Source organism: Pristis pectinata, chromosome 2, assembly GCF_009764475.1.
Source record: "Pristis pectinata isolate sPriPec2 chromosome 2, sPriPec2.1.pri, whole genome shotgun sequence".
NCBI lineage: Eukaryota > Metazoa > Chordata > Chondrichthyes > Rhinopristiformes > Pristidae > Pristis > Pristis pectinata.
In genome coordinates, this window is record NC_067406.1 from 105,148,868 (window position 1) to 105,173,888 (window position 25,021).

At 41.7% G+C, this 25,021-nt stretch overlaps 1 protein-coding gene across 8 annotated transcripts in view; it reads left to right on the plus strand.

Annotated features, from left to right (window-relative positions):
* Positions 1-25,021, plus strand: part of alpk1 (alpha-kinase 1) — a 101,942-nt gene that overhangs the window by 71,614 nt on the left and 5,307 nt on the right. For 7 of the 8 annotated variants that reach the window (XM_052010483.1, XM_052010482.1, XM_052010481.1 and 4 more), the window contains 9 exons: positions 5,210-5,269; positions 6,119-6,205; positions 6,584-6,660; positions 8,957-9,052; positions 11,681-11,785; positions 12,279-14,661; positions 18,983-19,136; positions 20,125-20,287; positions 23,164-23,350. In XM_052010483.1, coding sequence (XP_051866443.1) covers positions 5,210-5,269; positions 6,119-6,205; positions 6,584-6,660; positions 8,957-9,052; positions 11,681-11,785; positions 12,279-14,661; positions 18,983-19,136; positions 20,125-20,287; positions 23,164-23,350 — 3,312 coding nt within the window. Of the gene's footprint in view, positions 1-5,209; positions 5,270-6,118; positions 6,206-6,583; positions 6,661-8,956; positions 9,053-11,680; positions 11,786-12,278; positions 14,662-15,094; positions 15,120-18,982; positions 19,137-20,124; positions 20,288-23,163; positions 23,351-25,021 lie in introns of those variants that run through there. The other variant, XM_052010489.1, reaches the window with a different exon arrangement.

Here is a 25,021-nt window from a genome sequence, read left to right on the forward strand (position 1 = left end):
CTTGAAATACTTTGAGGGCTAGTCAAGACTGAGCTGGCTGTCAACGAGTTAGAGTTGTACAGCACAGGAGCACCACCATGTCAACACTGATCTTTTTGCCCATCTGCACTAACGCTATTTGCCTGCATTAGGACTGTATCCTTCTATAACTTTGCTATTTAAGCATCTATCTAAATGCCTCTTAAACGTAGTATTGGTATATTATTGTCACAAGTACCGAGAAACAGTGAAAAACTTAGTTTTGCAAGCCATCCATACAGATCATTTCATAAACATAAGTACTTTGAGGTAGTACAAGGGAAAAGCAGTAACAGAGTGCAGAATATAGTGTTACGATTACAGTTACAGAGAAAGTGCAGTACAGGTAGACAATAAGGAGCAAGGGCCATGATGAGGTAGATTGTGAGGTCAAGAATTCATCTTTGAGTACAAGAGCTCCATTTGAGAATCCTATGACAGCGGATAGAAGCTGTCCTTGAGCATGGCGGTGCGTATTTTGAGCATTGGTGCCCGATGGAAGGGGGGGGAGAAGAGAGAATGGCTGGGGTGGGAGGGGTCTTTAATTATGCTGGCATCTTTTCCGAGGCAGCGATGTGTAGACAGAGTCCATGGAGGGGAGGCTGATTTTTACTTTCTGTGTAAAAACTTTCCCCTCAGTTCCTCTTTAAAATTCCATCCTCTCACCATAAAAGTATGCCCTCTTGCTTTTGATACCCCTACCACAGGAAGAAGATTTTGACAATCTTATCTATAATAATCTTATCCTGTCATAATCTTATCTAATTTTATCATTTCACTGCCTCAGCATCCTTTGCTCCAGGGAAAGCAAGCCCAGCCTATCTCATATCTCCCCATAACTGAAGAAAACCAGGTAATATCCTGGTGTATCTCGTCTGCACTCTCTCCAGTGTAATCATGTTCTTCCTACATTTTGGCAACCAGAACTGCACACAATACTCCAAGTGCAGCCTAACAGTGTTTTGTAAAGTTGCAGCATGACAGTCCCAACTCTTATACTCTTTGCCCCAATCTATGAAGGCAAGTATGCCATATGTCACCTTCACCACCCTATCCACCTGTGTTGCCACTTCCAGGGAACTGTGGACTTGGATACCTAGGTTTCCCTGTTCATCAATATTCCTTAGTGCTCTGCCATTTACTGTATATATTCTACCCCTATCTGACTTCCCAAAATGAATCAACTCACACTTATCGGGATTAAATTCCATCTGCCAACGCTCCAACCAACTTTCCAACTGTAACTATATCCTGCTGTAGCATTGGACAACTTTCCTCACTATCCAAAAGAACACTAATTTTCATGCTATTTGCAAACTTACTAATCATAACCCCTACATTTGAACCAAGTCATTAATATATATCACCAACAGCAAAAGTCCAAGCAACAATCCCTGTGTCACAGACTTCCAATCAAAGGAACATCCTTCCACCACTACCACCTGCTTCCTATCACTAAGCTAACTTTGGATCCAATTAGCCATCTCGCCCTGGATTCCATGCTTTCTCCGGCAGTCTACTATGTGGGACCTTATCAGATGCCTTACTAAAGTCCATAAAGACAAGGTCTACTGCTTTGAATTTTTGTGAATTTTATAGATGGTCAAAAAATTGAAGAATAATTAAAATTAAACATACTTTTTAATATTAGGAAAAACTAAAAATTAAAACATAAAAACATTAGCAAATACGTAAAATAATTAAATTAATTTATTTAGATTAAAACATTCAAATTACCTGTCTCCCTCACAACCAGTCCTCCCCATTGAACTTGCACAGGTTTAGTGTTCATGCTTGGAAATCCATGTAAGTCTGTCCTCCATTCTTGGACTCCAGGAATTGTCCAACCCAGCCAGAAAATTGCTGGCAATCAGCTGTTTAGCAGTTTAGTACTTCCACATTTGCACACACTTGTGCAGGTATTCTGAACATATACAAAACTTAAAAACAGCTGGAACTGTTGACTTTTTGGCAGAAATTTTAGTCCAGTGTGTGTGGAATTCTGACATATTTTTCCAGCTCTATTAGTTGGGTATGGTTGCACTGTATGATATTAATATTTGAATGTGCTAATAATTCATTTTACAGTAAACCAATACAGCATCTGGTTTACTAGGTGTTGATCTCTGTACTCCTAACACACCCTCTAACACACTAGAGCCCCAGTTCCTACACACCTTCTAACACACCAGGACCCTAGTACCCATGTTCCCCGTAAAACACCAGGGCCTTTGTTCTCACACTCCCTCTAACTCACTGGGGTTGCAGTTCCTGCGTTCCCTCTATTACACCAGGCCCTTGGTTCCCATACACCCTTTAAGATGCCATAGCCCCGGTTCCCATACTCATTTAACATACATGTGTCCCAGTTCCCGGCCATCATTTAACCTCAAAGAGGCCCTGACTCTTGCACTCCCTTTATCTTCATTGGGGACCCAATTCCTGTGGTTCCTTTAAACTCACCAGGGCCCTTGTTCTCATGCCCCTTTTAAACTCACTTCGTTCTTTTTCCCACACTCTCTTGAAACTTAGTGAGTTTACTGGAAAACTTATACTACTTCTGTACTGTATAACACTTAAAAAGAATGAATTAAAAGTGTGTTGCAGTATTAATTGGAATAACATCCAGTTGTCCAGAAAATCTGCCACGATCCTGAGTGTGCTGGATTATTGGAGTTTTACTATATTTATCTATTTTCTCTTTTAATAGATATATTCAGGCATTCTTAAAATAAAACACCTTATCTTTATCAAAGATCCAATGCATTTACTTGATATTCCTTATTAATATCATGCCATGTGACTTCATTTCACAGAAATGTTGTTTTGCACCATTGCTTACAACTTGTGTAGATTTACCTGTTCAAAATAAGATATCAATTGGATTTTATATAGCTCTTTCATGACCATGGGATGTTATATATTGCAGCCAATCAAGTACATTTGATGTGTAATTACTGCTAAAGTAGAAGACTGGCAGCCAATTTGTGCATAGCTAGGACTCACATGCAGCAAAATGATAATGTGATACTTGAGGCTAAATATTATCCAAAACATTGGGAAATACAATGGTTTTCTTCAAACTAATGCCAGGAGATGTTTTACATCCACCTGTGTGAACAGACAGTGTTCACCATCTCAGAAGACAATGCAGCATTCCCAATAGAATGAGAAGGCTGAATCTTAACAATCAAGAAAGGGTGGATTGGGGTTGGTTTGGGTTAAAACCAATATTAACTCCCTTCTAACATATACTGAGACTAGCAGCTTTGATCTTACCTCTTTTATGGGTTTAATTTTCGTCAACTAGGTTTCCCAGACCTCAAGTAGTGAAAGCAGCCTTGGGGAGAATGTATGAAGATTGGAAACCCTTCCCACATTCCCCCTCACCTCAAACCTCCACCTGGATCAAGCTCCCCCCAAGAGGTCAGAAACCCTTGAGAAACACTCTCAATCGAACACAAACAGCAGGCCTCCTTTGAGCTATTTCCACCCGACTAGAAGGCATTCCCGCAGAGCCTACACAAATACTAGAGAATGAAAATACCAGCTTGCCAGCAGAAATAGGGACCGGCCTCCTTTGCAGCCCACTCCTATCAAGATTCAGTTCAGAGCACCAATCTAAATTTTGTTCTCAAATCACTGGAAAGGGTCTTGAACTCCACTGGAATGAAAAATGCTGACACTGAACTATCAATCCACACCTACTTTGTTCAATTAATCAGGTCCTAATCCTCTGAGAGCCACGACACTGTAGAAATAGCAAGCTGCAGGGAATGACAGACTGGGATATGTTTATATCTTCAAGTAGCTGGGTAAGGAGCAATCTAGTAGAGGCTTGTGGTAGTTTCTTCATTCCTTTCTCAGACAGTGAGTGGTGCTTGGAGATAACTAAAAAAATTTTGTCAACAATCCACACTTCAAAAGTAATTCACTGGGTGAAGGGCTTTGGGACATTTCAGTATATCAAGATTTTGCATATTATTAAAGAAACAACAATTTATTTTTAAGGCAATGCAGAACCTTTCAGCACATTGCAAAATGCATTTGAGGCAAAGAAGCCTTGTAGTAGTGTCAGAAATACAGCAGACAATTTCAGTTCAGCAAGATTCTTTAACTGACAATGAGGTAAATGATCAGATCAACTGTTTTAGATCTGATGTTAAGTGAACACTGGGCAGGACAATGGGAAGACTTCCCTGCTGCTATTCAGAATAATGCCGAGAAAGAAGGCCAAGTTTTAGTTCAACACCTCACCCAAAAGACTGCACCTCTGTCAGTGCAGCATTCCCTCGGTCCTGCACTGGAAAGTCAATCTGGATTATGTGTTAGGTTTTCGGAGAAGATCTTTGACCCATTCCTGACTCAGAGACAAGACTACACTTGAGCCACAGCTGACACCATTTTAACAATAAAGCGGAAAACCTTTGAAAGTAGAATAATGCAATGGCAAAAATTTAAAAAGTCATCAAATGATCATCATTTCATCATCAAGTGAAATCCATTCCATAATCCATCATTATAAATCCATCATAAATAAATGTTTCCAGGTGCATTTATTTATGCCGAATCAGCTGATCTCAAAAGGGCATTGGCAGGGTTCTGTAATCAGGAATTAAGGAACCAGAATACCATATTTATCATATTTAGTATCTGTATTGTTATCATATATTCAGATGTCTTCAGATGTAGAAAGAGGCCATTTGGCCCATTAGGTCTATGCTGGCTCTCAAGGCAGTCTCATAAATTCCACTTCCTCACTTATTTCCCTCTTTCACTTGCCCATCAACTCAACCCTGATTTTCCAGCCACTCAAATGCATGCTAATTGGTATTCTGAATTACCCCTTTCTACAGTAGTGGTATTTCAGAATAACCAATTAATCTACCAATTAGCATGCATTTGGGATGTGAGAGGAAACTGGAGCACCCAAAGGAAACGCATATAGTCATAGGGAGATCAAGCAAACTCAACACATAGGGCACTGGAGGTCAGGATCAAACCCAGGTCACTGGAGCTGTGAGGCAGTTGCATGACCTCCTGCAGCACTGTGCCACCTGGTGCATGCCTGTGCCACCCACCTTATACACCAGTCCTGTTCCTTTTCTCAGGACTATTGTCTGCAGAAGAAATTTTGTAAAACCAATTGCACTTTTATTAAATGATTGTTATTTTTTAAAATTATTGACAGGTAAACTTCTGAAAGCTGAATATATCCTGAGCAGCCTGATAAATAATGTTGGGGCAACAGGTTAGTGACACTTTCATAACTATGTCTTATTTATGCTTTCCACAGATATACAACATGAATTGTTTTGCTATTTTGGTTTTAGGAGTGTATAGTAGTCCTTCCAGGTGTTTCTGACTTGCAGCTTCAGCTTTCTAATGATTTCCACAGGAGTGCTAAGGAAACAATTGCAAACAGGGATAAGTTTTATTTTTAAAAAAAGGAAACCGAGGAAACTCCATTCGTCGCATAAATATACCAATAGAGCAATCAGTCTTATGCTAGAGAAAATTATCGTCTCAGTCTCCAGAAAGCATACTTCACAAGGTTCCTTCTTCCAACTTCCCAAGGCTTTTTTCCTTGATTCTGTTTGATATCCTGGATCAGAAGTCTCACCTCGACAGCTCCCAATGAAAATCTTTCCTCATTTATCTCTAGGCTTCTTTTATTCCTCATGGTAGTATAGATAATTTACTTTTATTTTCATGCACATGGTACATAAGTGCAGTTTATATGTGGAGGTGACTTTTCAGAGTTTTGTATCTTCCACCTCTCACCAATGCCCACCACCACCCCAACCCTCATCTCTTGCAATATCTAGGGCAGGCTTCACTTGTGACTCAGCCCTCTGGCACTTCATGCACCACTGTGTGTTTCTGGTGCACTGCCCTCAGGTGTGTTCCAAACCTCCTATCAAACTCCATCCATCCAAAATGAACCCCAAATTTAACCTCTCTCATAAAGGCAGTGTATTGGTTTGTTAAGTGCAGAACTGCTAATGCAAAGTTAACCAACTACATAGCAGGACTGATTCATGGATATTGTGCTTGGTTTTGCTGTTGATTTTTTTTCACTGCTCATTGTGACATTCAGGTACTTGGGTCTATGAGAAAAAGAGCGATCGTACACTGGTACAAGCTGTCAGCGTTCAAATAAGGGGACAGATTCTACAAAAGCTTGGTAAGAGTTAAAGAACTTGACACTGGGTTTAATACTCTTGTGACGTTGTTGAATTGGATCAGTGTATCATGGTCAGGGTTTGTGGGAGAAGTATGAGTTGATGCATCCATTTTGCACCTTTAGCTGAATGCTTCTATCTAGTCTCTTGCAATCGTGTTGGCCTGAGCCATAATTGAAGATGGTGTTCTTTATACATTCTCCTTGTTAAATACCTGATTGGCTCCACCATCCTGATTGGATGTAATGGTGTTTTCATTCCAAATATGAGGCCACACTAAAAGCCAATATATGTATCATTTCCACTGAACTACAAAAAGAATTCCACATTCAGGGAGAGGAGCTCTAAACCTTGTTGGATTTTCTTCTGACACATTTTAGGGCTGTGGTATGAAGCTGCGGAGTTGATCTGGGCTTCCATTCTGGGATTTTATGAGCTTCCTCAACCAGATAAAAAGGTTTGTTTTTTATTTTTTTTCCTCATCTAATTTACTCTGAAGATTTACTCTGATCCTCCTCTCTTTGGTATGCTTTTGACACATTGGCCTTCATCAGTCAGGACATTGAGCATAGAAGTTGGAATGTTATGTTGCAGTTGTGCAAAACATTGGTGAGGCAATATTTTGAATATTGTGTTCAGTTTTGGTCACCCTGCTATAGGAAAGATGCCATTAAGCTGGAAAGGGTGCAGAAGAGATTTATGAGGATGTTGCCAGGACATGAGGGACTGAGTTATGGAGAGAGGTTGAGCAGGCGGGGTCTTTACTTATTGGAGTGTAGGAGAATGAGGGGTGTATAAAATCATGAGGGGCAGAGAAAGGGTAAATGCACACTGTCTTTTTCCCAGGGTTGGGGAATCAAGAGCTGGAGGACATAGGTTTAGGTGAGAGGGCAGAAATTTAATAGGAACCTGAGAAGCAACCTTTTGACCCAGAAGGAGATCCGTATGTGGAATAAGCTGCCAGAGGAAGTGGTTGAGGCAGGTACTTTAACAACATTTAAAAGACACTTGGACAGGTACATGGATAGGAAAGGTTTAGAAGTACAGTATATGGGCCAGATGCGGGCAAATGGGACTTAGAGGGGAATCTAGGTCGGTATGGACCAGTTGGGCTGAAGGGCCTATTTCTGTGCTGTATGACTCTATGACTCTCCTGCTGCAGGGACCTTTACTGTAATAATGCATCTGGACTGAATGGCCATTTTACCTGCTGGTCTCAGCACTGAGTAAAATTACCATTCTTTTCAAACTTGCTCCTATTCCACAGGGAAGGAGCTCCCTTTCCCTTGGCTCCGTGAATAATATCAAGGCCCTTGACACCTCACACGTGATCATTCATTATGTATCAGTCTTGACAGTGCCAGTGTCTGCGGCTGCTTAGCCATAAAAGACATCTTGCCCAATGGTCAGTGAGTCATTGGATAGCAGAAACACAGGATCCATAATAGGCAAGGTTCATCGTATTCTTCCACTGCATTCCTTCTCCCCAAGTCAGATAAACAAAGGGTTCAGATAAACAAAGGGTCCCAGCCCTTTCCATCCACCACACCTGACTACTTGTGTCAGTACAGTAGATCATGCAAACTGATCAACCAGCCAACCTGCCACCTGACAATGCTGCTGGAGGGTCCACTTCATAGGACAGGCGAAACATGCTTATTAAATGGATGCCCAGCTACGATTCGCTGGCTCCAGAGTGCTGCAGTATCAAGTTCACTGAAGGTTCAGCAGTCAGTAGCAATGTAATTCCAATGGGAGGTTGACACTCCTGGTGGAGACAACCAAGCAAGCCAGTGAACTGTAGTCTACTTGAACCATATGAAGCCTAAAGCAGCTGCTCCTTCTAACCCCAAAAAAGTAATTTCATACTTACCTTTTAGATCCACTAAAAGCAGTCCTACCTTATATAATGATCAGTTGTTTCCTAAAATGGCAGTCAGGGCTCCTGTACTTCACAGGACCTCAGTTTGCATATCGAATAGGCCTAACTCTTGCAATAGATAGGTGCCCCTACAAGAAAAGTCAACTAAGGAGCAACTCCTTAAGTTGTTGTAATTGGTGAATGGAAAGCAATATTACCTGAACTCTTTGGTGCTGGAAATTGAATCCTCTTTCAACAATATAAGATAAGGTAAGACAAGATATTTAAAATTGCCAGTATAATCGGGTGTAAATAAGTCATACTCCCTATTGGAGATATTAATTTTAGGGGAAAAAAACCTTTCTTGAAAATTCCCAGGCATCATTTCACAAAGAATTCTCAGTCTCAGTAAATAGGAGCTGCTCACTTTACAAACAGTACACAATACAGAAAAATTGCTACCCAGATGGCAAGGTCTGCAAAGACAGGCAAGCAAAACTTGTAACTTGCAGCCTCATTCAGAATCCATGGCTGGCTGAGCAAAATGCAAGTGCTATCGAGGCCAGGGGGTTGATGTTGGAGATGAAGCCCTAGGGTCGTTGTGGACAGACCAGTCCAGCGGTGGGAGAGACCAGTCCGGCGGTGGGGGAGACCAGTTCACCAGTGGGAAAGGGCAGTCTGAGGCAGGAGGGAGATATCAAAGACAGCATGTTGCATCGAATATTGCAACCCAAAGATTAGGAAGACTCTGTGATATACACGCTGGTGTATAAGTTGTACCGGTGAATATGTCACCTCCTCCCCTTTCTGATTCCTAGAAAATCAACTTGCACACTAAATTTTACCATAATTGGAGCTAATATCAATAATGCTAAATACTTATAATTTATAGGGAATTTCCACATCATTGGGCATTTTGGCTGACCTGCTGGTTTCAATGAGTGATGAGGATTACTACCGCTTTAAGAAGGACCCTCAGATGGACCTGGTAAAGTATATCTAACTGTTAATCCTTCTGCTAGTTTATGTCCACATATCTCTGAGTTATGAGAGGCAGCTAAAGAACCCTGCACATGTTAGTCTGGAGATTGCTGGATTAAGTGTTATTTCATCTGGGAGTTGCTAAGGGTGCTGATTAATCTCTCATATTATTGTTTCTTAGAGGACACATTTTGAAGTGACAGAATCAGTAAATTGACAAGCAGTTGAAACTTAAAATTAGGCATTTTAACCAGCGCAATGTAACCAAGGAGGCCAGGGAGCCTGTTAACTGAACTACATTGGTGAAGAATGAAAAAAAGATTGAGGAAAGCCATATTTACTAATCAGGACCAGATGACCCCACTGAAAAATTAGGAAGAGAATCCACAAACTCTACGGAGATCAAATCTCCATTGTAAAATTATACATTTTGAAGTGGACAACGCAGTGATGCAGCTGGTCGAGGTAATGCCTCATGATGCCAGGGTCCCAGGTTCAATCCTGACCTCGGATACTGTTGATACAAAATTTGCACATTCTTCCTGTGACTGTGTGGGTTTCCCCCAGGTGCATCCCAAAGACATGTGGATTGGTAGGTTAATTGGGCACCGTAACTTGCCCCTAATGTGAGTGGTAGAATTAGGGGGGAGTTGCTGGGAACGTGGGGAGAATAAACAATGGAATTATTGTAGGATTAGTGTAAATCGTGGTTGAGGATTGCCATGAACTCCATGAGCCAAAAGGCATATTTCTGTGCTGTATCTCTCTATGACAATACAGAGTCAGCGATGTAACTGAGGACATGCTGTAGACAATTAAACAACAATTTACTTTGGAGCAGATTATCTTTTTTTCTGGTGATGTCCATTGTAAGATAACATTAGCCAGTGTATCAGGGCTAACTTTGCTGCTCTTCTCCAAACTGTGCCAAAAAATTCTTTACACACACCTCAGATAGGACCTCAATTTATCACCTCAGCTGAATTAAACTGCCTCCTACTGTGTGATGCACCTTCAGTGCGGCACAATGATCAGCCTAGATTTTGGAGCTTATCCTTTTGTTTGGACTTGAACCAAATCTTCTGACTCAAGGCAAGAATGCCAACATTTGAGCTACAGCTACTGTACACTATGCATAGTTTTCGGTAAATAACATAGTCACCGATAAACCCAATGGGTAATTCAGTTGAAAAATCTTTCCCCAAAAGAAGAATTTGAAATTCTCTGTCCAAGGAAGAGTTACGTATGAGCATAAGAAATAGGAGCAAAAATAGACCATTCAGCCTTTCAAAACTGCCCTGCCATTCAACAATGTCATGGCGGATCTTCTACCTCAACACCATTTTCCTGCTTTATCCCCACTAATATTCAGAAATCTATCAATTTCTGTTTGAATATATTCAGTAACTAAGCCTCCACAACCCTCTGTGGTAGAGAATGCAAAGATTCATGACCCTGTGAATGAAAAAACTATTCCTCACTTCAGTCCTAAATAGCCTACCCCCTTTTTTTGAGACTGTGATCCCTGATTCTGGATTCTTCAGCCAGGGGAAACATCCTACCTGCATTTACCCTATCAAGTCCTCTTAAGAATTTTCTACCTTTCAATGAGATCCACTTTCATTCTTCTAAACACTAGAGGGTAGAGGCCTATCCTACTCAATCTCTGCTCATATGACAAACCAGCCATCCCAGGAACCAGTCTGGTGAATCTTCACTGCACTCCCTCTATAACAAGTACATCCTTTTCTCGGTTGCTTTAGTTGAAGCAAAGAGCATAGATGTATTAAAAGGGAGACTGAGTAACCACATGAAAGAGGAATAGAAAAGATTATCTGATAGAGCTGGATCGAGAGGGGTGTGAGGGGGCTCATGGGGAGCAAAAGTCCAGCACAGACCATTTATGCTAAATGCCATGTTCCCTGCTGTAGACACTAGGCAATTCCTAGAGAAAGAATATTGCAAAGGTGGTTTGCATGTACAGCTGCAGTGCAGCTCTACGAGGTAAAAATGTCAGGCACAAATATATTTTTGACATCAATGTGGTATTCTTCTACTTATAAGGTTGATGGCAATTTTTACAAACAGACCCATAGGTGATCCAAAGAAACTTAACACATCTGAATCACTTTCAGGGACTATTCTTGAAATCTTTGACTGAAAGCAGCATGTGAGTTGAAGTTGAACCTCCTCCACGTGCAACATTCTAGTCATGTAGCCATTGGCTGATACACACTAAAATAGGTTGAAGTCTCCGGCAATGGAAGTAGTCCTTGAAGATGGTCATTGTACTTAGAAGTAAAAGCACAGGAAATGTCCTCATTGAATCTGCATCATGTAATGGCCTCTGTCACTGCTGCCACTTTTGTCATGAACCACAATAGATACGCATGCTCTAAGCATTGTGAAGAACAAGGCTAAAGAGGTACTGCAAAGTGAATTATGCTAAAAGGGTTAGCAACAGAAGTGGTGGCTACTACCAAAGCAGTGAGTGATCGAATATAGTTGATGCTCCACTGCAGTGAGACAGACCTCAAATGACTTGATTACAAATGGAGATTAGTGACCTGGCAGGATTATCATGTTGTATTTAGTGAGGAAATGAATGCAGCCTGATGTTCTGATTGTCTCTCAGATCCTGGTTGAGGAATGCACTGATCGACTCTTGTCAGCTGCTGAAGCAGGCAAACTGGCAGCTGTGCTCAGTCAATACAACCCACTCTTCGTGCTGACAAACCTGGTGAGTATGGAACATGAAGCAGGTTTGGAGAAATATGTTAAGTTACTCCCCAATCAGAGATAAGGACATTATTTTGTTTAAGTCTACCTTCATTGCATTTATGTGACAAGCTTGTAAACTATAACCAAACAAAATGAACCCTTTGGGAAAACACAGCTTGGGTACGGATAGGAATTTATTGAATATCCAAACTCTCTAAGAGCTTGAAAACTGTTGCTTAATGATGTAAGTGAGCAGTGAACTGACATAGGTCAGCAACAGCAGCCTGAAATAATTCTGAGCCTGGGATGTTGATATTGACTTCCATTGTGGCAGCAATCCGCTCACCTGTGCGTATCTGTATCTGAGGTTTCGGGAAGTCACAGTTTCCGGCATCTGCAATGTTTTGCTTTAAGTCTATTGAAAACATTCTGATAGGGAAGATGTGCATTTACCACCAAAACAGTTTGATGTTAATAGTATTAACTGAAGCCCTTTATTTCTTCCTCCCCAGAACATCTATGGAACATGTCTCCTTTCTTATAGTTTTAAGGGGAAAGATTCAAAGAACGAAAGTCAGTTCTACCTTTTACAAGCAAAAGAGGCTTTTGAAATAGGGCTCCTTACGAAGGGAGATTGTGACGTTATAACAAGTAAACAGGAACTGCATGGATTTGTTAAAGCAGCATTCTCTCTTACAACTGTGCACAAGTGGCTCACAGGTAACAATGAAATCCTTATGAAGGCAAGACAATTGTGTAAAGAAGCAATGAAAAAATTATACCTGTACAGTACTCAGAACCAGGAAACTTTGGCTCAGGAAATCATGGAGCTGATCAGCCAAATCAAAGTTTCTTTGCAAATAAAAGATCTCTGCAATTCTGATAGTAAGTCTTATGTCCCAGACCACTATAAACATTACTGGGATAAGCCAATAGTGAAAGGAAGGATGGCCTTTGATAAAATCCTAGAAAGGCACAAACAATATCACAGAACAATATGCACAGTGTTTGAAGGTAGTTGTAGAAGACAACAAAATAGCAGTGGGGTCTCAAAATATAGCTGTATAACTGCTTTTAAGACGGAAACCAAAGAGCTTGATACTGCTGATGCCAAAGCAAGCATCCCTCATCAATGTGATCTTGATTTCCCTCATCATTCTGTACCTAAAGAGACAAAAGCAATGCAAAAGAATCAAGAGTTGCGGAACAGGAGCGATGAATTAGCGAATGTGACCAAATTAGAGAACCAATATGCAGGCCCTTTGAAAGACAACAGGGTGTTGCATGTAAACTCAAGGAATGACCAACCACACGTTGTAACAGCCACTGATAAAAACTTGGATGATGTAACCTCTGAGGGCAAGGGCAATGCCAATAAAAGATGCACGGACCATCTGAGTGACAGCCATGGCTCCAGCTCCTCCTCAAAATCCTGGCTGAAAACATCTGGGTCAGGATTATCCGACAGCTGGGAGGAAGTGATCAGCAGCAAAGGCAGTGGATTCCCCCAGAGCAGAAGTAAACACTGTTTGCTGTCCATGGACACGGAATGCTCAACAGTTTTAACTGATGAAATCAGAGAGCATCAGCAGGGTGATCACAATACAGAGAATGAAGATTGTAAGAACAGTACTGCACCATCTGCCATTCCATCAGAACATCCATTGTCTCAAACATATAAACAGCTTAGAGATTCAGATATTAATTGTACTCCAGGTAATATGGGGACAAAAATTCCTTCAGCTTTATCTTCAGAGGAACACGGGTCTTTCAAGATGGCTGGCCCTGATAGAAAGACTGTTGATGACAGTGCAGAGGACCACAAACCAGATACTTGTATAGAGACCCGCAGGCATGATCAGACTTGTAGAGCTACTTGCCAAACCTCGACAACTCATTCAGATTCAGTGAACATTAGGAAAGTTGCCAGGTCCTCTTCAGTAGAGAGTGGCTCATTTGAGATGATTGACACTGAGGCAGATACTGTTGATGACAATGAAAAGGATAATAAGACAAACAATTTTATAGGGTCCCCTGGATGTGCCCAAAATCCTCATTCTTCCTCAGATCCTACTTGTAAAACCGTAATAACTCATTCAGATTCACTGAACATTAGGAAAGTTACCTCAGCTTCTTCAGGAGAGAGTAACTCGTTTGAGATGATTGACATTGATGCAGAAACTGTTGATGACATTCAGAATGATATGGATGATTTTCATCTGGGCACAAGTGAAAATAGCCTTGGAAAATCCTGTTATTCTCAGCCACATTCAAATGCTGCGAAGCCTGTCGTAATTGACAGCGATAATTCAGGGAACTTTATAAAGACAAGCCCGTCTTTATCAGAAAAAAAGGAATCAATTGAATTGATATTAGTTGACCCGACAGCGGAGACGGCTGATGGAACAGAAGAAAGTAATTATTTTCCAATTCCTAAAGGAGTTTCTGAAAGTCTGCATGCAGATGAAAACAAGAAACATGAGACACATCATCATGACGCAATGCAAGTGAAGAATTGCTCTGCTCAATCTGTGTTACCTATCAAGGGATCGGACAAAGACTACAGCAAGGCATCACCAACAGCCGGTGAAAATGCTGACAGCGTCACAAGTAACCAGACTCTGAACAACAGCCTCAACTCCAGCTCTTCCTTCAGATCGTGGTGCAAGTCACTTATTCCAAGCAGTGGTTCCAACCTTAATTACATAAGTTCATCGCTGACTTCAAGCAGCAGTTCCTTTGTGCTACTTTCCAAAAAGAGGCAGACCTTTAACAGACGTGTTATAACTGATGAAGATTATAAGATGTTGTTTGCAGGTGTAACCCACGAGTGGCTTCTGGAGAGAATTACTGGCACTGGAGTATTTTACCCTCACAAACTAAAAGACACTTGTAGTAAGTTTTTCTTTTACTTTAGAGGTATTATTAGTGTTATTTGATAAATTAAGGTATTTATCATTTAATTATCACTCCAATTTCTTTACCTGTTGCAAACCTCAGTCTCGCATTTTATTTCAGAAAGTGCTTTTTCATCTAATGGGTCTCTTTAAGGAAGAAAGATCTAGAGTTACATTGCATCTTTTACAACCTCTGGACCTCACAAAGCAGTTTATAAGTATAATCACTCTTGCAGGAATAGATTGATTTATAAATATCGGCCAAGATAGCAAGTTGATCTTAAGTTCCTTAGTTTGCTGAGTGCCTAATCGGAACAAAAAGAATATGGCAATTAATATTTAATATACCCTATGCATATCCTCCCTATTATTTTAAGGTTTTGCATCCTTTTTATATAAAATAGTAATTTTTGCATTTCCACCTCTTATAGAATAAGATGCTTCCCAAAGTTCCTGATATAAATGGCTTCAACACTGCCTTCGTTGGTCACAGAGGCCGAGAATTCCTCGCCCCCTGCAGTTAAACAATTGTGCAGTGCACCAACAATTGTATTGGTCCTGGACCAGTTGCTTCGAAAATAAATAGCACGAGCTGCATCTGAATTTGAGTTTACATGGAATAGTACTCTTCCTAGCACTCTGCACCAGTGCAGAGAGTGCTTAACGAAATCAGTAAATCTGTGGCCAGGTGTGGGGCTGGGGATATGGCATCTCAGAGGTCCTGGGGATTTGGGGATGATCCAGGATAGGAAAGGAATGAGGGACGAGGGTTGGGAGTGCAGAAACTTGTAATCGCCAGTTTGCGATGGTTGCAGGATGGGGAGGGTGGCTCTTGGTAGTTGGGGTACTTCTCATCAGAAGTTGGGGTAGAGGTCTGCAGTCAGGAGCTGTTGGGAGAGGGGTTGGATGAGGTTGGTTTAGGCAGGAGATTGGCAGGTGGGCAAACTTCGGACAACAGCTGGAGGGAGTCACTGCTAGGGGAGAAGGAGGGCCTGAAGGGAACCCTGGGATACCCACTCTGGTAAGGTTCCAGGTACTAGCCTGGGACCTACTCAAGAAGGTCCCCTTTAAGGTATACAGGAGCCGGCTTCGCAGGACCATTGCAAGTCTGCTATTGCCAGAGTGGCCAGCAGACTGTGTGGGCTCCTCCATTGAGAATAGAATTGCAGGAGAGGCATCGAAATGTGCACTGAATGTTACTGGACACCACAGCACAGAGTATTCCTTGCAAAACATGGCATATGCATGGAGAAGCTCATAACACAAATTGTTGGCAATGAACTGTACTGTGGACCCCTGGTTTCCATTCATATTTTGCTTTCCACAGCACTTGAATCACATGGCACACAGAAACATGGAGCTACCCGAACTAATTTCCAAACAATTATGTTTCTGATCATTGCTCCACATGCTGAAAATGTTAACTCCCATCCTACAATTTTGTTGTTCTCCTATTCCTGTAACTCTGACTTTTCTACTGCCGGTAGTTCAGAGATCTTATTTCTAATGCTTATGAAAATTTGTTTTCTTTCATGATTTTGGTCTCTCCCGTGTTAACCTTTTAGCATTACCAAGTTTGTTTTAGTTCCTCTCTCTTTCTATCCAGCTCTTGGCCACTTCCTGTTTCATTTCAGTCTCTCCTGGAAACTGGTTTCATCCTGCCCTCCACCATTTCTCAGTTCAAATGACTTTTGATTGTTGTCTTGATGTCCCTAGCAAGTCTCTTTGTTTCTCTTTGGTTTCTGTGTAGCCTATTTCTCCTTTCCAGAGTGAACTGGAGATGCAAACAACTCAAAATATCTGCAAGAATTACAGATGAGGTCAGATTCATGCATTTCGACCTTACCTGCTCACTGGAAATCCTGTTGGGATTGGCTACCCATTCTACACATGAACCAACTTTAATTTCTACCTGAGGTAAAACTAGATGCAGTACAAAGCAGGTGGACAATCCAATCCTGTCACTTTCCAGCTGGACTGGTTAAGTTAAAATTGCACTTTGACTGTTTGCACCGCTGTGAAATGGATAGACTGGAATAAGCCAGAGGACAATCCTTCAATTATCCTGGGAATAAACATAGGTCTTAATGATCCCTTAATTACCAGTTTTATAATAGAGTAGCAAAGAGCTAAATGCGAAAAGCTAGCATGAGGTAAAGACGTTAATTCAGCATATATATGCTAGCAAAAGGGTTCAGTCATTTTTATCAGTGTCTTAGCCTTACAACACTCAAGAGCACTGAAAATTATCATGAAACTGATCACACTAACTGAAAGATCCTGCTTTCTGAAGCTTGTAGTAGAATCATACAAATGGTGCATTCATCATGACATTTCATGCATTCAGGTAACTCGCATTCGTCTATGCACGATGTTTGTTTTTTATAGTGGTGTGAGAGAATCTACACTTTCATACCACTCTTCTGTAATATTTTCCCCTGCAGCACAAGTTGAGACAATCTTGTGGACCTTATTTCCACATGTGCCATTTTTCACAAAAATATTGTGCATGTTTCTCAAGGTGTTGAGGCCAAAGAAGGTCAAGCACTAACCGAAGGCCAAACAGATGGTATTGGTATTGGTTTACTATTGTCACTTGTACCGAGGTACAGTGAAAAGCTTGTCTTACAAACCGATCATACAGGTCAATTCATTACACAGTGCGGTTACATTGAGTTAGTACAGAGTGCATTGATATAGTACAGGTAAAAACAATAACAGTACAGAGTAAAGTGTCACAGCTGCAGAGAAAGTGCCGTGCAATAAGGTGCAAGGTCACAACAAGGTAGATCGTGAGGTCATAGTCCATCTCATTGTGTAAGGGAACTGTTCAATAGTCTTATCACAGTGGGTTAGAAGCTGTCCTTAAGTCTGGTGGTACGTGCCCTCAGGCACCTGTATCTTCTACCCAATGGAAGAGGAGAGAAGAGAGAATGTCCCGGGTGGGTGGGGTCTTTGATTATGCTGGCTGCTTCACCAAGACAGTGAGAGGTAAAGACAGAGTCCAAGGAGGGGAGGCTGGTGTCCGTGATGCGCTGGGCTGTGTCCGCAACTCTCTGCAGCTTCTCTGCAGATTTATGTATATTAAACAGTAAAAACAGGGCTGCATAAGAATTCACAATATGTTTGATAGGTTGTGGTTCATTGAAAGCATATGGAGACTTTTGGAAGTGGAAGTGGGGGCAGGAATCACTTACATCAAGTCACTGTTGTGCAGGATTTTACAACCCCCACCATCCAACACCTTGCAAATATTGGAAATGTGCACATGACGGAATTTACTGGACCCACTCCTGACAGACTGTACACTTGCAGGAAGGAAACAATACCTCACAAGACTGTTCCTGGCTTAAAAGAAATGGAGGGACAAGAAACTGCAGATGCTGGAATGGCGGTAAAGACAAGTACTGAGGAAGACTGCCTCCATCTTCTGGTGTCGTCATCTATCACCCACCTGTCTCTGTCTCCGTTTCCCAACTCCACCACTCCTCCTCCCCTACCTGGCTCAATCTGCCCATCATCCTTCACCCCTCCTCAGTCCACCAATCACTTCTGGGCCCTATCTCACCACTCCCCCTCTCCACTCTTTGTCCTGATACAGGGTTTCGACTCAAAACATCGACAGTCCCTTCTGAGATACTGCTCCACCTGCTGAGTTCTTCCAGTAGGTTGTTTATAAAAGGAAACGGAGATGGCTCATACAAGAAGTATAAGGTACACTGATTCTTAAAACTTGCACATATCTTCAGTTTAGCCCACAGACTCTGGCACCATGCAGCTGACCATAGCCCAACTGATCTCCAACAGGTCATCACTGTGTCTACATTGATAATGACACAGAACCTACTAATGTTATGTAAACATACTTATTCTAGGAAACATGCCATAGGCCTTCATCAGCTCCATTCGTCCTAGGTACTTTGAAAGTCCGACTGAACCATTGGATAAGTAAGATAGGATTCGATATCTTTATTAGTCACATGTACATTGAAACACGCAATGAAATGCACCTTTTGCGTAGGGTGTTCTGGGGGCAGCCTGCAAGTGTCTCCACGCTTCTGGAGCCAACATAGCATACCCACAACTTCCTAATCTGTACGTCTTTGGAATGTGGGAGGAAACCGGAGCACCTGGAGGAAACCTACGCAGGCACGGGGAGAACGTACAAACTCCTTACAGACAGTGGCCAGAATTGAACCCAAGTCGCTGACGCTGTAATAGCGTTACGCTAACCGCTACACGATCAAGCCCGTGTTATACTACTTTGCTTGTCTGTTCTGTGGAAATGAAAAATGTAGTTTACGCATATTTTTTTACAGGTGGTCTACAATTTAAATATAACAAAAAAACTAACACTTGGACAGCCCAAGAAACTCTGGTTTATATTGGGAAGCCTTTAGCTGTGGAAAAGGCAGGTGCCCAGAGGACTGCTTTGGAGATCCGCTTTCTGCATCAGGAAGAAATATTGGGCAGGTACTGGAGAACTCTATCTCCTCTGAAACCACACTGTCATCTCACTTTCTCCTCTGGCAATGTTGTCTTAACTGATTCCTGCTCGGGATATGGGTGTTGCTAATGGATTCTCATCAGTTGAGTCAATAAATCTCATATACTTACTTATCATATATGTAAAGGAAGAATTTATTGCCTATTCTTCCCTGTGGCTGCAATGTAGCTTTTTTTCATTCGTTTGCAGAATGTGGGCTACGCTGTCAAGGACAGTCTTTATTGTCCATCCATAGTTTCTCTTAAGAAGGTGGTGCTGAGCCCTTTCTTGAATCCCTGCCGTCCTTCTGGTGTAGGTAGGTTTTTTGTGTAGGGAGGTATGAACATAGAAATATACAAATTAGGAGCAGGAGTTAACTATTCAGCCACACGAGTTCCAGGATTTAGACCCAGTGACGAAAATGGAAAACAAGTGAAAGTGCTCCCACAATTCTGTAGATTAGCACGTTCCAGGATTTTGATTCAGCAACAATGAAGCAACAACAATTAGAAATCTGCCAAGGAGTACGTACCAGATTCTAAGCTCTTATCCTAACTTGGGTTCTGTTTCATAAGTTCTCCCTTTACATTCATCACCTGCTTTAATAACTGCATTCCCCTACTGGCTCAGTTGCTGAGAATGTCATCCCAGACTTTCTAAATTTGGTCATTACCTCCATTCAGTTAGCCAATCGGCAAGTGGAACACAAAAGACTGTGGAGAATAGCAGCCAGGCAGGGTAGGCCGTGTATTGGATTACAGTGGATAGATTGGGGAGAGAGGGGAACATTCCACTGAAGATGTTTTTGTTTTCCAACCTAGATATGTTGCCAATATATATAATTATTCTTTAGTGACAAAAAGCAAAATCAAAGATACATAAATGGATTCCCAACAAGTCCAAAAAGATACTGTTTTTTTTTACTAAGAAGTGCAAAAATCAGTGCCTTAACAGATTCCTTCCTTGCTATCACAGATATGTTGGAAAACAGTATAAAAGAACAAAAGAGCTTTCCTACCACTTCAATGATGTTGAGCGGCAAATGACTGCACAACACTACGTGACAGAATTCAACAAAAGGTTATACGAGCAGCAAGTTCCAACACAAATATATTATATTCCAGCCTCAGTTCTCTTGGTAAGTTGAAGTAACGGATAAAAATTGTAAGCTCCCATAAGCAAAAATATCTCAGAAGACTGAAGTGTTGTAGACAGAGGGGAGGGGTTACCAGAAGTTAGAGAAATCACCTCTGTCCCTTTCTTTCCCCTTATCCCACCGGCCCCATCGCCCTATCTCTTTACCCTCTCGATCTGCCCATCCTCCCACCAGTTCCCCTCCTCACCTCCTTCCCTTTATTCTATGGTCCACTGTCCTCCCCTATCAGAATCCATCTTCCTTGTCAACTCCACCTATCACCATCCGGCTTCTTACATCGTTCCCACTCCCACCCCTCCCTCACCAGCCTATCATCCCCCTCACCTTGATCCACCTATCACCCGCCAGCTCTTGCTCCACCCCGTCCCCCCCCCCTCCTTTTTACCTCACCTCTTCCCTTCCAGTCCTGATGAAGGGTCCCGATCCAAAACGTTGACTGTCCATTTCCCTCCATAGATGCTGCCTGACCTTCTGAGTTCCTCCAGCTTTTTGTGTGTTGCTCCAGATTTCCAGCATTTGCAGTCTCCTCAAGTGCATTCCAGCAATTATTGCCCCATCAAACTGCTCACAAAACAATGGAAGTGGTGCTATTTGAGCACCTTGCCACCAATAACCTGCATGCTAATGCTCAGGTTAAGTTTCAATAGGAGTGCTTGACGCCACAGTCTATTATAGCCTCGTCCAAATATGTACAAAAGAGGTGAGCAAAATTAACTATCCTGAACATCAAGGCAGCTTTTAACTGAGTGTGGTAACAATAGGCCCTTGTGGAATTGAGTCCAAAAAGTCAAGGGGAAGACGCCCCACTGACTTGTGTCCACTGGAATATATTTGTCCTGTTTTTGTGGACAGCATATAACTCAGCAATTTTCCATATTGCCAGTAACATTGTTGTACTGGAATAGCTTGGCCAGAGGCATGGTTAGTTCTGGAGTGATCATCTTGCTCAAAGGAAGATGCCAGTGGTCATTGAAAGTAAGTCATTCCAGCCCTAGGACATAATTGCAGAAGTTCCTCAGGCAATATCCAGGATTTAGACTCATTGAGGAGATTAATTTTAAATCAGGATAGTGTATATCTTGAAGGAGATCTTGCAAATCCCCACATGTGTGTTGCCTTTGTCCCTCTGAATGGCAGATGTCACAGGTTTGCAAAGTGGTGTCACAGCAGCCTTGCTGAATAAGAGCCGTATTCAGCTGCTTCATCAACAACCACCATTAAGTCAGAAGTGGGGATACTCACTGATGTTTGCACGATGTTCAGTCCTTTTTGAAACTCCTCAGAAAATGAAACTGCTCATGCCTGCAGAGCACAAACCACGTTCACTCACAGGCAGATCAGTAGCATTAGTCCTGGGGAATAACCATCTCAAATAAAACTCCCTTCCCTTGATATTCAACCACAATGTCATCACCAAGTCACCCACCATCAACATCTTGGAAGTTACAATTGACCAGAAACATAATTGGATCGGACACATCTATACTGTGACTACATGAGAAGGTTAGAGTCTGGGTGTCCAGTGAAGTAAGGCTCAAGTGAGGAGCATGATCGAATCCTCACCACTTAACTGGATAAGTGCAGCTCCAAAAATACTCAAGAAATTCAATACCATCCAGGTCAAAGCAGCCCATTTGCTTGGTACCATATCCACCCTCCTAAACGTTCAACAGCACTCCCCCGCCCCCACCCCCAACACTGTGGCTGCAATGTGTACTGTCAACAAAGTGCAATTATTGGCCTAGGCTACTCCAATACCACTTTGCAGACCTGTGACTTCTACCATATAGAGAGAGAAATGCAACAAGTATGTGGGAATGCCACCCCTTGCAAGACCTTTTCCAAATAGTATACTGTCCTGACTTAGGACCATCTATTCAATGGGTCTAAATCCTGGAGCTCCCTACCCAATAGTATTCTGGGACTACCGTCACCAGATTGACTGCAGTGGTTCAAACAGATGACTAAACACCTTCTCAAGGAAAGTTTGAATTGGGCATTTAATGATGTCCAAGAGTTTAAAAAATAATATAAAATAGAATCAAAAATATGAAACTCATGGATGTGGTGAATCACATTTGAAATGTGTCATGGATAGTAATGTGGAAACAGCAGAGGAAGTATCTTGTGGAAATGAGGTAGGGGGTTCACTTGGTCCTAGAATAATTTTCTGAGTACATGCAACCAGTAAATGCTAAAAGCACATACTCCCAAAGGACAGATAGTGAGCTACCAGTGGGCACATTTTTCCCCACGTAGTGTATTCTCAAGTATTAATTTTCAAAATATATGAGATGCTTTGCAAATCCAATAATGGGTCAAACCAGAGGGGTGAATTTTGGAAACATGAACTAAGTAGAAACGATTGTTTCTGAAATATAATCTGCGTAGGAGTAGTTACTTCAAATATATTCAAGGGGATGCAATCAAAAAGAAGGAGATGGAAGGGTAGAAGGATAAAGGCTTAAATAGAAGATGATCAGAGATATGAATGGATGCATCAGTCCAGGAACATGGAGCAGGTAAGATCTGAAAAATGGAAAATGATTGGAGAGGAACAGTTTGGGATTGAAATTAATAGAAACAAATCATGTATCACAATGGATTTGTTTCTTTCAGAATTTACTGAAAAACAGAAATGCTGAAAGAACCCAGCCATTCAGGCAGCACCTGTGGGAAGAGGAACCAGTTAACCTTTTGGGTCATGGACCCCTTTTACTGCTATCATTTATTTAAAGCCAAATTGGAGCTGGTATAATTGAAAACTTGTAAGATTGAATCACTCCTTAGTGATGTATTTGTATCAAAATAGCCTAAGATTTACTCCCAGAGATGATCTATGATTTCTGTTTCCTCAGCTTTTAGAAGATGACCAAATTGTGGGCTGTGTAAGCGTAGAGCCGTACATGCTTGGAAAATTCATAAAACTAACCAACAACACAAAGGCTGTTCACAAAGAATATGAAGCAACAATGTATGGACTTGCATTTGGACATTTTACCTACGAGTTTTCAAACCAAGAAGAAATAGTAGTTGATTTACAAGGTAAATAATTTAACTGTCACTCAATAGATGACAGCAGTCCTCAAAATCCACATGCAAGTGATTTTAATGGTTACACCAGGATCAACACCTTCTTAAGATGTCCAACATGACCCAAGCCACAGTTCACAGGGTCAAGGAGAGGCCTCTCATTTGCTCAATAATGGCAGGAGCTATCACCAAGGAAAGCCCCCATGTTGGCAAAAGTGACAAGTTCCTTCTGGTTTTAGAGTTGGTACTGTCAAAGTTTCCCAGGAAGAAATACAGTTTCCTCATCACCTTCCTTAGGAAGGGACCATGTTAAAAAGTGTTTATAGATATTTTTCCTCACCTCATCATTCAGTTCGAATGTAAGTTTTCCATATTTGCTGATGATATGAAAGTGGGTGGATGGACATGTTGTGATGAGGACATCATGATTCTGCAATGGAGTGTAGATAGATTTATTGACTGGCTGAAAACCTGGCAAGTGGAGATTAATGTGAGGAAGTGTGAGGTCATGCATTTCAGTGAAAGGAATGAAAAGGTGGACTGTTATCTAAATGGAGTGAGACTGCAAATTAGTGAAATTCAGCGGGCTTTAAATGTTCTAGCGCATGAATCACAAAACGTTAGCAGCCAGGTCCAACAAGTAGTTACAAAGCAAATGGCATTTTGGCCCTTTGGCCTTTATTGCAAAGGGGTTGGAGCTTAAGAATAGGAAGATTTTGTTACATTTGTACAGGGTGTTGGTGAGGCCACACCTGGAATAGTGTGCACAGTTTTGGTACCCTTACCTAAAAAAAACAGATTGAGTAGCATTGGAGGCATTAGAAAGGAGATTTATCAGGCTAATTCCTGGAATGAAAGGATTGTCTTGTCAAGAGGGTCTAAACAGTTTGGGTCTGTATTCCTTGGAGTTTAGTAGAATGAGAGGTCACCTTATTCAAAAATATAAGATCTAAAGGAGGCTCGTCAGGGTAAATGTTGAGATATTCTCACTAGTGGGAGAGTTACGAACAAGAGGACGTACCTACAAAATAAGGGGCCAATCATTTAAAAGCAAGGTGCGTAGAAATATCTTCTCTCAGAGGAACTCTCTGCCCCAGAAGGTGGTGGAGGCCAGATCATTAGATATATTTAAGGTGGTGATAGATATTTGAAAGATCGAGGAAGTATGGGGAACTGGCACAGAAGAGGAGTTGAGGCCAGCATCGATCAGTCATGATCACCTTGAATGGTGTGGCAGGTTTGAGGAGCCTGGAGGCCCACTCCTGCTCCTATTTTCTTGTGGCATGTTCACCTCCCTTCTCTGCCGTGGGTCTGCCAAGGCTCAGAGGCTGGGAACATGTGGATTCCATGGTTTAGGAGTTCTCTCCATGATATTATCCTTCTCTTACTGGTGTTGGTATTGGTTTATTACTGTCACTTGTACCGAGGTACAGTGAAAAACTTGTCTTGCATACCAATCGTACAGGTCAATTCATTACACAGTGCAATTACATTGGGTTAGTGCAGAGTGCATTGATGTAGTACGGGTAAAAACAATAACAGTACAGAGTAAAGTGTCACAGCTACAGAGGAAGTGCAGTGCAATAAGGTGCAAGGTCATAACAAGGTAGATCGTGAGGTCATAGTCCATCTCATTGTGTAAGGGAACCGTTCAATAGGCTTATCACAGTGGGGTAGAAGCTG